At 29.0% G+C, this 14,597-nt stretch overlaps 1 protein-coding gene across 1 annotated transcript in view; it reads left to right on the top strand.

Annotated features, from left to right (window-relative positions):
* The window catches only part of LOC119613306 (ras-related and estrogen-regulated growth inhibitor-like protein), a 41,312-nt gene that overhangs the window by 19,811 nt on the left and 6,904 nt on the right, over positions 1-14,597 (top strand). The window contains exons 3-4 of the mRNA XM_037969314.1: positions 9,254-9,429; positions 13,126-13,281. Of these exons, the coding sequence (XP_037825242.1) occupies positions 9,254-9,429; positions 13,126-13,281 (332 nt within the window). The remainder of the gene's footprint in view (positions 1-9,253; positions 9,430-13,125; positions 13,282-14,597) is intronic.

Below are 14,597 nucleotides of genomic sequence, written 5' to 3' on the forward strand. Positions count from 1 at the left end.
AGTTCAGTTCTAGTTCAGTTCTAGTTCAGTTCTAGTTCAGTTCTAGTTCAGTTCTAGTTCAGTTCTAGTTCAGTTCTAGTTCAGTTCTAGTTCAGTTCTAGTTCAGTTCTAGTTCAGTTCTAGTTCAGTTCTAGTTCAGTTCTAGTTCAGTTTCTAGTTCAGTTCTAGTTCAGTTCTAGTTCAGTTCTAGTTCAGTTTAGTTCAGTTCTAGTTCAGTTCTAGTTCAGTTCTAGTTCAGTTCTAGTTCAGTTCTAGTTCAGTTCTAGTTCAGTTCTAGTTCAGTTCTAGTTCAGTTCTAGTTCAGTTCTAGTTCAGTTCTAGTTCAGTTCTAGTCAGTTTAGTTCAGTTCTAGTTCAGTTCTAGTTCAGTTCTAGTTCAGTTCTAGTTCAGTTATAGTTCAGTTCTAGTTCAGTTCTAGTTCAGTTCTAGTTCAGTTCTAGTTCAGTTCTAGTTCAGTTCTAGTTCAGTTCTAGTTCAGTTCTAGTTCAGTTCTAGTTCAGTTCTAGTTCAGTTCTAGTTCAGTTCTAGTTCAGTTCTAGTTCAGTTCTAGTTCAGTTCTAGTTCAGTTCTAGTTCAGTTCTAGTTCAGTTCTAGTTCAGTTCTAGTTCAGTTCTAGTTCAGTTCTAGTTCAGTTCTACTTCAGTTCTAGTTCAGTTCTAGTTCAGTTCTAGTTCAGTTCTAGTTCAGTTCTAGTTCAGTTCTAGTTCAGTTCTAGTTCAGTTCTAGTTCAGTTCTAGTTCAGTTCTAGTTCAGTTCTAGTTCAGTTCTAGTTCAGTTCTAGTTCAGTTCTAGTTCAGTTCTAGTTCAGTTCTAGTTCAGTTCTAGTTCAGTTCTAGTTCAGTTCTAGTTCAGTTCTAGTTCAGTTCTAGTTCAGTTCTAGTTCAGTTCTAGTCAGTTCTAGTTCAGTTCTAGTCAGTTTTCTAGTCAGTTCTAGTTCCAGTTCTCGTTCAGTTCTAGTTCAGTTCTAGTTCAGTTCTAGTTCAGTCTATTCAGTTCTCAGTTCAGTTCTAGTTCAGTTCTAGTCAGTTCTAGTTCAGTTCTAGTTCAGTTCTAGTTCAGTTCTAGTTCAGTTCTAGTTCAGTTCTAGTTCAGTTCTAGTTCAGTTCTAGTTCAGTTCTAGTTCAGTTCTAGTTCAGTTTCTAGTTCAGTTCTAGTTCAGTTCTAGTTTCAGTTCTAGTTCAGTTCTAGTTCAGTTTCTAGTTCAGTTCTAGTTCAGTTCTAGTTCAGTTCTAGTTCAGTTCTAGTTCAGTTCTAGTTCAGTCTAGTTCAGTTCTAGTTCAGTTCTAGTTCAGTTCTAGTTCAGTTCTAGTTCAGTTCTAGTTCAGTTCTAGTTCATGTCTAGTTCAGTTCTAGTTCAGTTCTAGTTCAGTTCTAGTTCAGTTCTAGTTCAGTTCTAGTTCCTAGTTTCAGTCTAGTTCAGTTCTAGTTCAGTTCTATTTCAGTTCTAGTCAGTTCTAGTTTCAGTTCTAGTTCAGTTCTAGTTCAGTTCTAGTTCAGTTCTAGTTCAGTTTCTAGTTCAGTTCTTTCTAGTTTCAGTTCTAGTTCAGTTCTAGTTCAGTTCTAGTTCAGTTTCTAGTTCAGTTCTAGTTCAGTTCTAGTTCAGTTCTAGTTCAGTCTAGTTCAGTTCTAGTTCAGTTCTAGTTCAGTTTAGTTCAGTTCTAGTTCAGTTCTAGTTCAGTCTAGTTCAGTTCTAGTTCAGTTCTTAGTTCAGTTCTAGTTCCTTTTAGTTCAGTTCTAGTTCAGTTCAGTTCAGTTCTAGTTCAGTTCTAGTTCAGTTCTAGTTCAGTTCTAGTTCAGTTCTAGTTCAGTTCTAGTTCAGTTCTAGTTCAGTTCTAGTTCAGTCTGTTAAGTTCCAGTTCTAGTTCTGTTCTTTATTTCTGTCTGTGCTATTATGTTCTAGCTCTAGTTGTTCCAGTTCTATTCTATAACTGTTAAAATATTGTTCAAAAAATTTATTAAAATTTAATTAACATTCTTTCGTTTTTCAATATTTTCCAATACCTTTAACATTCTTAATTGGATGACCACTTTTACTCTCTTTAATTCTCCATCTAAAATCTATTGCGTTGTATTTCCCATAATTTGCCCTAAATAATTTGCCCATGGCAATCGATTACCAGCCACCCACACCATCTTTAACACTTCAACTGAATTCTAAAGTATGTCAAATCCGGTAAATTATTTAAACAAGTACATATTATATTAAATTGTAAGCATAGTTATATGGTGCACAACATTGGTCGGTAGAAAGAGAAACGAATAGACACTTTTGCCCCAAATTTTTAAATATCATATTTCGTAAGCAAAAAATCTTCTTAAGAAAAGCTTTGTTAATAACTATGTTATTTCAATTGTACCAACACCTGATGGTTATAGTTACCAAGCACTGATTTACAATTTGTGTTTTTTTGTATCTACCAAAATGTATATAACAGAACCATATAAGCAAAAAATGAAGAACATCCAATATTATGTATATGGATTATTATAGCAAAAAATCTATTATATATTGAAAGGATATAGACAGGAAAATATTTATGAAAACATTATAAGAAAAAACAAAATAAAATAAAATAACATAATATTATGTATTTACAATTTATTTATAAAATCTACTTTAGCAAAGAACAAGTTCAACCTTCTGTTAAAGTATTATCATTCATTTATTATGCTCTGAAGGTTGAATTATGTTCAATATAAAATTTATTTGCAAATAACAACAAATATATAATCAATCTTCAATAACTAAATAGATTTTGGAATTTTTTATTTAATTAAATTTATTTTTTTTTTTTAGATTTTTTGAGACTGATATGTTTGTTTGTTATAAGCAGCGTATTGTATATTGTTTTTAGTTTTATTTGTTTCAGAATTATTTCAGAGTTCAGTGGCTTTTTAGAATGTTAATTTCTAGTTGATGTTGATTCATGTATTTCTTTTGCAAATATTTGCAAATCAATTGTTAAGTGTTATTTATTTTAATTTTAATTTAGGCTGAAAGGTCATTGTGTCGAGTGTGGAATATTTTTTAGAAAATAAATTTGTTTGAAAAGATTTTTCTATTGGAGTAGTTCAGGTCAAAAGCCTTTATGTCATTGAGGGTGTTTGTTTGATTTTCTAAATTTATTATAAATAGATTATGTTTTGTTAATTTTGAATTTCAATAAAAGTCTTTGGGGCTCTAATACTGAACTAGAACTGAACTAGAACTGAACTAGAACTGAACTAGAACTGAACTAGAACTGAACTAGAACTGAACTAGAACAGAACTAGAACTGAACTAAAACTGAACTAAAACTGAACTACAACAGAACTAGAACAGAACTAGAACAGAACTAAAACAGAACTAGAACAGAACTAGAACAGAACTAGAACAGAACTAGAACAGAACTAGAACAGAACTAGAACAGAACTAGAACAGAACTAGAACAGAACTAGAACAGAACTAGAACAGAACTAGAACAGAACTAGACAGAACTAGAACAGAACTAGAACAGAACTAGAACAGAACTAGAACAGAACTAGAACAGAACTAGAACAGAACTAGAACAGAACTAGAACAGAACTAGAACAGAACTAGAACAGAACAGAACAGAACTAGAACAGAACTAGAACAGAACTAGAACAGAACTAGAACAGAACTAGAACAGAACTAGAACAGAACTAGAACAGAACTAGAACAGAACTAGAACAGAACTAACAACTAGAACAGAACTAGAACAGAACTAGAACGAACTAGAACAGAACTAGAACAAAACTAGTACAGAACTAGAAAACAGAACTAGAACAGAACTAGAACAGAACTAGAACAGAACTAGAACAGAACTAGAACAGAACTAGAACAGAACTAGAACAGAACTAGAACAAAACTAGAACAGAACTAGAACAAAACTAGAACAGAACTAGAACAGAACTAGAACAGAACTAGAACAGAACTAGAACAGAACTAGAACAGAACTAGAACAGAACTAGAACTAGAACAGAACTAGAACAGAACTAGAACAGAACTAGAACAGAACTAGAACAGAACTAGAACAGAAGTAGAACAGAACTAGAATAGAACTAGAACAGAACTAGATCTAAATTTCAACCATTATTCGAACAACATTTAACGATTATTCGATTAATTACGCGAACAAATAAATCCTTATAATTTCCCCTCTAAATACAAAATTTTCTATTTCAAAATTCTCTATAAAATTACTTTCAATTTTAAATTGTTTGTCAGATTTTCTTTATTTTAAATGTAACTCATTAATAAATTACAAATTTGTTAACACCTCAATGTAATAAATTTCTTGATAATTATACGATTCTAAAATAATACATTTGTTTTGCTTGCTCGAACAGAGAAAGTATTTTTTATTTTGTTTGGGAAAATAAACAATTTAAAGAAAAATCTGCAGAAAAAGTGCAGCATTTGTAAATAAACAAACAAATTAGAAAGGAAAATTATACTTTTCTAATCCAAATAAATGCAAATAAACAAATGTGCATACGGCTGGTTAAGACACTCGAAATTTTTGTTGTTGTTATTATAGTCAAGGAAAAATAGATCTTGTAGATATAGGTATGTAGCTATAGAAATTGCAACACTCACACACCACAACGAATGAAATACCCAGCAGGTGTAACATACAATATATTGGGAACATTTGATAAATACAACAAAATACCTCAACATTTTTTTTTTTTTTTTTAAATTTCTTAGATTTGGATTTACTTAAAAACAATGGGTGCTAGTGGAACTTGTAAAATGCCCTACAGTGAAAGAATATTCATCGTTGAAGACATTAAGGGATTATTTGTTTTCTCTCATACATAGCTAGTGAAAAATTGCTATAGCTAGATTAGCTTTTTAACGGTATAGGATTTGAACTGAATCCTACATCGTTGGAAATACCTTGCTATTATATTCAAACATATTTTTCCCTATTAAAATTTTATTATTAAGGGATTTTCCTCTGTAACAAACCTTTTCACAAAGTTTTTATTACCAACGTAGCGTCCTCACCTTAAAATACCTTTAAATAATTAGTTTTCAACATTGAGGAAGGGCACGCGTCTTAATATTTGAAAATAGTTGCGCTGTGTTTAAAATAAAATATTCACAACCGAATAAACTTAAATCCAAAGAATGTTGTTTACATCATTAATATGGTATTATATATGAATACACAATTTTTTAATTTTCTTAAAAAAAACAAATTTTTTACAAAAACGAAAAAAAAACACTTTAATTTGAGGCCAAAAAAGCAACAAAAACTGGGTCGTTTTTCTAGAAGACAACAAATCGTGTAACACACAAAAAATTCAAAACACTACATTTTCATTAAAATTTTTTTCAACAAAAAAATTTTTAATTTTTTTTTTATTTCAAATTTCATGTTTTTCTTAAGAGTGTGTTAAGAGTTGTTTATATGTATGTATATTCAATAAAAAATCTTTAGAATATTGAATAAATTTTTAGCTGCTTTTTCATTCAGGTCATCATGATTTTTTTATTAAATAAATTAATTTATTATTTTACATGCTCATTTTTAAACACATGAAATTATTTGTTAAAACAATTTAATTAAGATTTCAAATGTTTTAATTTTTTAGATTTTTTGTTTTAATTAATAGAGGTAATTTGGTGTAATAAACATTTTGTGAGGATTATGGTTTGAAAAAATGTGTTATTTGAATCAATCTTATATTTTAACAAAAAACATTTTAAACTCAAATCTTTTTCATGTTTTCCAACTCTAGCTGCGTTCGAGTTGAGATCTAATTCAGTTCTAGTTCCAGTTCAGTTCTAGTTCAGTTCTAGTTCAGTTCTAGTTCAGTTCTAGTTCAGTTCTAGTTCAGTTCTAGTTCAGTTCTAGTTCTAGTTCAGTTCTAGTTCAGTTCTAGTTCAGTTCTAGTTCAGTTCTAGTTCAGTTCTAGTTCAGTTCTAGTTCAGTTCTAGTTCAGTTCTAGTTCAGTTCTAGTTCAGTTCTAGTTCAGTTCTAGTTCAGTTCTAGTTCAGTTCTAGTTCAGTTCTAGTTCAGTTCTAGTTCAGTTCTAGTTCAGTTCTAGTTCAGTAGTTGCTAGTTCTAGTCAGTTCTAGTCAGTTCTGTTCAGTTCTAGTTCTGTTCGATCAGTTCTAGTTATTTCTAGTTCATTTCTAGTTCAATTCTAGGCTCAATTTAGTTTCAGTTATAGTTCTGTTCTAGTTCAGTTCTAGTTCAGTTCTAAGTAGTTCGTTCTAGTTCAGTTCTAGTTCAGTTTAGTCAGTTCTGTTTCAGTCTAGTTCAGTTTTCTATTGCAGTTCTAGTTCAGTTTTATAGTTCAGTTCTAGTTCAGTTCTAGTTCAGTTCTAGTTTCAGTTCTCGTTCAGTTCTAGTCAGTTCTAGTTCAGTTCTAGTTCAGTTCTAGTTCAGTTCTAGTTTCAGAGTTTAGTTCAGTTCTCTAGTTCAGTTCTAGTTCAGTTCTAGTTCAGTATAGTTCAGTTCTAGTTCAGTTTAGTTCATTTCTAGTTCAGTTCTAGTTCAGTTTCTAGTTCAGTTCTAGTTCAGTTTCTAGTTCAGTTCTCGCTAAATTCAGTTCTAGTTCAGTTCTAGTTTCAGTTCGTCAGTTCTAGTCAGTTCTAGGTTCAGTTCTAGTTCAGTTCTCGTTCAGTTCAGTTCTAGTTCAGTTCTAGTTCAGTTCTAGTTCAGTTCTAGTTCAGTTCTAGTTCAGTTCTAGTTCAGTTTCTAGTTCAGTTCTAGTTCATTAGTTCAGTTCTAGTTCAGTTCTAGTTCAGTTCTAGTTCAGTTCTAGTTCAGTTCTAGTTTTTCAGTTCTAGTTCAGTTCTAGTTCAGTTTCTAGTTCAGTTCTAGTTCAGTTCTAGTTCAGTTCTAGTTCAGTTCTAGTTCAGTTCTAGTTCAGTTCTAGTTCAGTTCTAGTTCAGTTCTAGTTCAGTTCTAGTTCAGTTCTAGTTCAGTTCTAGTTCAGTTCTAGTTCAGTTCTAGTTCAGTTCTAGTTCAGTTCTAGTTCAGTTCTAGTTCTAGTTCAGTTCTAGTTCAGTTTCTAGTTCAGTTCATTCAGTTCTAGTTCAGTTTCAGTTCAGTTCTAATTCAGTTCTAGTTCTAGTTCAGTTCTAGTTCAGTTTCAGTTCAGTTCTAATTCAGTTTCTAGTTCTAGTTCAGTTCAGTTCTAATTCAGTTCTAGTTCTAGTCGTTCTAGTTCAGTTCTAGTTCAGTTCTAGTTCAGTTCTAGTTCAGTTCTAGTTCAGTTCTAGTTCAGTTCTAGTTCAATTCTAGTTCAGTTCTAGTTCAGTTCTAGTTCAGTTCTAGTTCAGTTCTAGTTCAGTTCTAGTTCAGTTCTAGTTCAGTTCTAGTTCAGTTCAGTTCAGTTCTAGTTCAGTTCTAGTTCAGTTCTAGTTCAGTTCTAGTTCAGTTCTAGTTCAGTTCTAGTTCAGTTCTAGTTCAGTTCTAGTTCAGTTCTAGTTCAGTTCTAGTTCAGTTCTAGTTCAGTTCTAGTTCAGTTCTAGTTCAGTTCTTCAGTTCTAGTTCAGTTCTAGTTCAGTTCTAGTTCAGTTCTAGTTCAGTTCTAGTTCAGTTCTAGTTCAGTTCTAGTTCAGTTCTAGTTCAGTTCTAGTTCAGTTCTAGTTCAGTTCTAGTTCAGTTCTAGTTCAGTTCTAGTTCAGTTCTAGTTCAGTTCTAGTTCAGTTCTAGTTCAGTTCTAGTTCAGTTCTAGTTCAGTTCTAGTTCAGTTCTAGTTCAGTTCTAGTTCAGTTCTAGTTCAGTTCTAGTTCAGTTCTAGTTCAGTTCTAGTTCAGTTCTAGTTCAGTTCTAGTTCAGTTCTAGTTCAGTTCTAGTTCAGTTCTAGTTCAGTTCTAGTTCAGTTCTAGTTCAGTTCTAGTTCAGTTCTAGTTCAGTTCTAGTTCAGTTCTAGTTCAGTTCTAGTTCAGTTCTAGTTCAGTTCTAGTTCAGTTCTAGTTCAGTTCTAGTTCAGTTCTAGTTCAGTTCTAGTTCAGTTCTAGTTCAGTTCTAGTTCAGTTCTAGTTCAGTTCTAGTTCAGTTCTAGTTCAGTTCTAGTTCAGTTCTAGTTCAGTTCTAGTTCAGTTCTAGTTCAGTTCTAGTTCAGTTCTAGTTCAGTTCTAGTTCAGTTTAAGTTCTGTTCTAGTTCTGTTCCAGTTCTGTTCTAGTTCTGTTCTAGTTCTGTTCTAGTTCTGTTCTATTTCTGTTCTAGATCTGTTCTAGTTCTGTTCTAGTTCTGTTCTAGTTCAGTTTAGTTCAGTTCTAGTTCAGTTCTAGTTCAGTTCTAGTTCAGTCTAGTTCAGTTCTAGTTCAGTTCTAGTTCAGTTCTAGTTTCAGTTCTAGTTCAGTTCTAGTTCAGTTCTAGTTCAGTTCTAGTTCAGTTCTAGTTCAGTTCTAGTTCAGTTCTAGTTCAGTTCTAGTTCAGTTTAGGTCTGTTCTAGTTCTGTCTAGTTCTGTTCTAGTTCTGTTCTAGTTCTGTTCTATTTCTGTTCTAGATCTGTTCTAGTTCTGTTCTAGTTCTGTCCTAGTTCTGTTCTTGTTCTGTTCTAGTTCTGTTCTACTTCTGTTCTAGTTCTGTTCTGGTTCTGTTCTACTTCTGTTCTAGTTCTGTTCTAGTTCTGTTCTAGTTCTGTTCTAGTTCTGTTCTAGTTCTGTTCTAGTTCTGTTCTAGTTCTGTTCTAGTTCTGTTCTAGTTCTGTTCTAGTTCTGTTCTAGTTCTGTTCTAGTTCTGTTCTAGTTCTGTTCTAGTTCTGTTCTAGTTCTGTTCTAGTTCTGTTCCAGTTCTGTTCTAGTTCTGTTCTAGTTCTGTTCTAGTTCTGTTCTAGTTCTGTTCTTGTTCTGTTCTAGTTCTGTTCTAGTTCTGTTCTAGTTCTGTTCTAGTTCTGTTCTAGTTCTGTTCTAGTTCTGTTCTAGTTCTTTTCTAGTTCTGTTCTAGTTCTGTTCTAGTTCTGTTCTAGTTCTGTTCTAGTTCTGTTCTAGTTCTGTTCTAGTTCTGTTCTATTTCTGTTCTAGTTCTGTTCTAGTTATGTTCTAGTTCTGTTCTAGTTATGTTCTAGTTATGTTCTAGTTTTGTTCTGAGCCTATTCCAGTTCTGTTATAGTTCTGTTCTAAAATTTTAATTGAAAATTCTATATAACCTCAAAATTAATTTGTAACATTTAAACAGCCAACTGTTTAAATGATATTAATTTACTTCTTAATATTTAAAAAAAATCTGTAATTATATTTAATAATTTTTTCTTCTCTTTACATTCTGTCCCTCATTTCAGCACTTACAGTACGTTATCTGACAGGTCGTTTTATAGGAGAATATCGTTCAAATACAGATTTGTTATACAATAAAACAATAACATTGGAGACAGGACTGACGGAAGTTGAAATTGTTGATGTTTATGCCGGAAGTGTTGATGGTGATGAGCATGAAAATGAATTTCCCATGGAACAAGTAAGTAAATATTGATAGTCGATCAAGACACCTCCCATCTCTAGGTGATTACATGAATTATACAACAAATTAATGGATTGTTTTTTTTACATTTTGGCTTAATTTATAAACATTATGGTTTTGTTTTGTATTTTAAGTAATTAAAGATAAAATTTCTTGTAAATGTAAAATGTGTTGTTTTTTTACTTTAAATTCTTTTAAAGGTTTTTGACATTGAATTTTCTTGTTTCTTAAATATTTACACAAACATATTATTAAAAATATTTATATTTTTTCTTAAAGAATTTTTGTCCGTTTAGTTCACTGAACCTTGATTTGAGTGCTTATTTTTCTTGTTTTATTTTTTTTTTTTTTTTTCAACAAACAAAATTTCTTACTTACATCTCAATTTATTTAGATTTTGCTTTGATTTTTGGCTGCAATTAAATATTTGCAAATTTGTAAAGATTTTTTTGTACAAGAAGTAAATTTTTTTGACACTTCTATTACTACTAATAATCACATTCCCTTGTTTTTTTGTTGGCAATTTTTACTTTGAATTTTTAACAAGTGTAATATTTTGTCTGTAAGGCAAAAATATTTGAAATTTGTTATTGAAAATATTAAATTTATTGCAATAATTTAATTGAAATTTTAGTTCATCAATTAAATAGTTGTAAAGATAAATTCTAGGCATTTGTGGCAGTATAAACAGTTACAATGCAACAAATATGTAGAAAATAGTTTTAAATATTAGTTTTAATTGGTTCAGTTCCATTGTCAATGGATTTTTGAAAAGTGGGCCTCACAACCTTTAAGGTGATATATAATAGTTTAAATTTTCTTATCACATAAAATATATACAAGTTTAAACTCAAACTAAATACTTAAAAACTTTAACATAAATTTAATTATTCAAATTATTTATAAAGTTTTGAAAAGTAGATACCATTACCTTTCAGATGATATATAATGGTCTAAGTTTTCCTATTTAAATTGCAAATAAAATCGATCCAAACTTTATGCAAAATAAAAAAATATTATAACTTAATTTTAATTTATTTTCTTTATAAATGTCTGATAAGTGAAAATATTAATATTATTTAAATGGTTTTGAAAAGTTGACACCATAACCTTTCAAATGATATACATTAGTCTAACTTTGCCTTTATACAGCCAAAACAAACTTGACACTAAATCAAAAACTTTAATTTCATTGTTTCTAATTATAATTCAACAATATATTAAAAGAATATTGAAAAGTTTAAATTGTTTAAAACCTTTTAAAAAGTAGACACCTTAACCTTTCAAATGATATATAATGGTCTTACTTTACCCTCCTAGAAATCAAATAAAATTAACGCAAATTTGAGTTATTATCATCATTTTAATGTAAACTTTATTTTTCTCATAATTTTCATATAAATTATGTATACTTTTCAAAAACATACGTTTTTGAAAATTAGACACTGTAGCCTTTCACATGATATATAATAGTCTAACTTATTCATTTTAAGCCAAAACAAAAAGGAACCAAACTTAAGGCTTAATGAAAAGCTTAAATTTTAAAGTTTCTAATTATATCATCAAAATATGTTAAATGAAAATTTAAAAGTTTTAATTATTTATATAAATTCCGAAAGTAGACTCCTTAATCTTTCAAATGATATATAATAGTATAACATTTCCTTCCTAGATCCCAAACTTAATACTAAATAGAAAAAGTTGTACACAAACATTTCTTTTCAACTTTTTTAACTTCAAATTTTCTTAATTAATACAAAATTTGAAAAATTGTTATATTTATAAAAAGTAGCCACCATAAGCTATCCAATGATGTACAAAATGTTTTATTTTTGATTCACATTTAACAAGTCATGGATCGTAATATAATGTTAATCTATTTAAATTTATTTTGAAACATTTTTGCTTAAAGTTTTGTTCTATTTTAAAATGCTCTTAATATTTCTATGCTTTTCAAAAGAAGACATCTTAAGCTTTCATATGATATATAATACGACTACTTTTCGTCCTTTGGCTGAAAAGGCAGAGATCCAAACATAATATTAAAAAATATTTTTTTCACAAAAAAATTGTTTGCAACTTTTTGGCTTAAAATTTTGTAAAATATTAAAAAGTTTAAATAATTTATATATTTATTAAAATTAGACATCGTAAGTTATCAGATGATGTATAAAATGTTTAACTCTTAACTCACATTTAACAAATAATTGAGCGCAATATAATTTTAAACTGAAAATAGTTGAAAAAACATATTCCTGAATTTTTTTGCTTACAATTTTCTCTTAATTACAAACTATCAAGTAATGTTGATAATTTTAAAAATAAGACATGTTAAGCTTTTATATGATATATAATATGACTACATTTTTCTTTTAACGTAAAAATAAAAGACCCAGACGTAATGCTTAATGGAAAAAGTTTTACACAAAAGTTTGTTTTCAAATTTTTGGCTTAAAATTTTCTTAAATATTTCAAAACTTAAATAATTTTTATATTAATTAAAAGTGGACTTAATAAGCTATCCAATGATGTATAAAACGTTTAACTTTTAACTCAGATTTAACAAATCATTGAGCATAATATAATGTTAAACCGAGAATAGTTGAATTTAAAAAAAACACGTTGAGCTTTCAAATGATATATAATATGACTACCTTTTCCTTTTAACCTAAAAATAAAAGACCCAAACATAATGCTTAATGGAAAAAGTTTTACACAAAGTTTGTTTTAAAATTTTTGGCTTAAAATTTTCTTAAATATTTCAAAATTAAAATAATTTTTATATTTATTAAAAGTAGATGTCATAAGCTATCCAATGATGTATAAAATGTTTAACTTTTAACTCACATTTAACAAATCATTGAGCATAATATAATGTTAAGCCGAGAATAGTTGAAAAAATTTATTAAGCAATTTTTTTGCTTACAATTTTCTTATAATTAGAAATGATCACAGTATTTTGATAATTTTAAAAAGAAGACATGTTAAGCTTTCATATGATATATAATATGATTACTTATTGTGATTTGGCTGCAAAAAAGTAAAAGTAAAAATTTGTTTCATAATTTTTTTGCTCAAATTTTTTTTTAAATTTTTAAATAATGAAATTGTTTTAATAGCTTTAAAAATTAAACACTCTAAGCTTTCAAATGATATATAAAAAGTTTAACTTTTAACTCTCATATAAGAAACAGAAGATTTTAACATCTTAAATGTTAAAAAAAAGCTTAAATTAAATAAAATTTTCTTCAAATTGTAAAACCTTCAACATTTTTATACATTTTACAAAAGTAGTTAACATTACCTTTCAAATGATATATAATACATCTAGTTTTCTTGTTTAATATACAATATTTCAAGTTAAGAACATTACACTTTAAATAATTTGGTTCAAAAATATTTGATTTATATTGTGATGAGCATCTGAATTTGCATTTGCTTAGATCGATGACATATATTTTAAGCTTTTTCTTTCAATTGCTTACATTTTTATAAAAAAAAAACACACACATTTCCAAATATTTTTACATGAAAAAAATAGCGAAATTTTAACAACAAACATTTGTATTTATTTTCTTAAATTTTCCCCCTCAAAAAAAAAACACACCAAATATTTCTATTTAAGACAGATATATAACATTTTCCTCTTCTGAAAAAAAAAAACTCACAATTAATTTTCTTTATTTTCAACAGGTTTTATGGTCAGATGCCTGCATGATTGTCTATAATATAACACAACGTGGCAGTTTTGAATATGCGGCCAAATGTTTGGCCGAATTTAAATCACTACAGAATGCACCCACAGCATATTTGGTGGGGAATAAGGCCGATTTGGATCATTTGAGAGAGGTAAGTGGTGTTAGCAAGCACACGATCGAAAAAATATAGACAAATTTCAAATGTTTAAAAATAAAATTTTAAGGAATTTTGCTATTTTAAATTAGGGAACGAACATTACATTAATTAACAACTTAACACCTTTATTGTGGGATATATATTTCAGTTCATTTCTCTTGTAAAGACATTAATCTCAAGAGTTTAAGAGTTTGAGAAGTGTTATTAAGGGGGGAATGAGTTAAGGAATTTCGTATATGTAGTCTCTGCTTGTTATAAGTTTGGTGATAATTCTTTTCAGATTATTCTATTACATTTAGGAATTAAACATAATTGCTGTTTAGATTTATTATCGTGTAAAAAATTTAAGAATTTTTCCTTTGGGGTTACGAAATTCCTAACTAATGGTCTATGTGCATTCAAACTAATTTGGGTCAAAAAGTTTAAGTTTTTCGAAAAAAAAATAAATTTATTTTCTTAAAAGCCATTTTGTTTAAATAATTCGTTTTTATAAACTTTCTTTTTATTTAACTAATTAAAAACACATTTTACTATTTAAAAAAACAATAATTATTATTTTATATAATATTTATTTTTTTTTTGTTTTTTTTTACGTTTTCTTTTCAATTAAGACACGAGCTATTAACACGTGTTTTTGTCTATTTACAATAATCAATTGTTAATATTTACTAGACTAATAAACAATATACAATATCTTTTGTTTCACAAAAATGTTTGTTTATTAGCAGATTTAGTTACATAATGTTTTTTAGAAAAATAACTAAGTGCAGAAAACCATCTTAGATTATTTAACAAAAATGTCACATTAATATTAAGAATATTAAAAACGTGATATATTATAGTTAAGATATAGTTCCGTTCTAGTTCAGTTCTAGTTCAGTTCTAGTTCAGTTCTAGTCAGTTCTAGTTCAGTTCTAGTTCAGTTCTAGTTCAGTTCTAGTTCAGTTCTAGTTCAGTTCTAGTTCAGTTCTAGTTCAGTTCTAGTTCAGTTCTAGTTCAGTTCTAGTTCAGTTCTAGTTCAGTTCTAGTTCAGTTCTAGTTCAGTTCTAGTTCAGTTCTAGTTCAGTTCTAGTTCAGTTCTAGTTCAGTTCTAGTTCAGTTCTAGTTCAGTTCTAGTTCAGTTCTAGTTCAGTTCTAGTTCAGTTCTAGTTCAGTTCTAGTTCAGTTCTAGTTCAGTTCTAGTTCAGTTCTAGTTCAGTTCTAGTTCAGTTCTAGTTCAGTTCTAGTTCAGTTCTAGTTCAGTTCTAGTTCAGTTCTAGTTCAGTTCTAGTTCAGTTCTAGTTCAGTTCTAGTTCAGTTCTAGTTCTAGT

This window comes from Lucilia sericata, unplaced genomic scaffold, assembly GCF_015586225.1.
Source record: "Lucilia sericata isolate MDLA Ls3-8-SP2 unplaced genomic scaffold, ASM1558622v1 Contig002053F_arrow, whole genome shotgun sequence".
NCBI lineage: Eukaryota > Metazoa > Arthropoda > Insecta > Diptera > Calliphoridae > Lucilia > Lucilia sericata.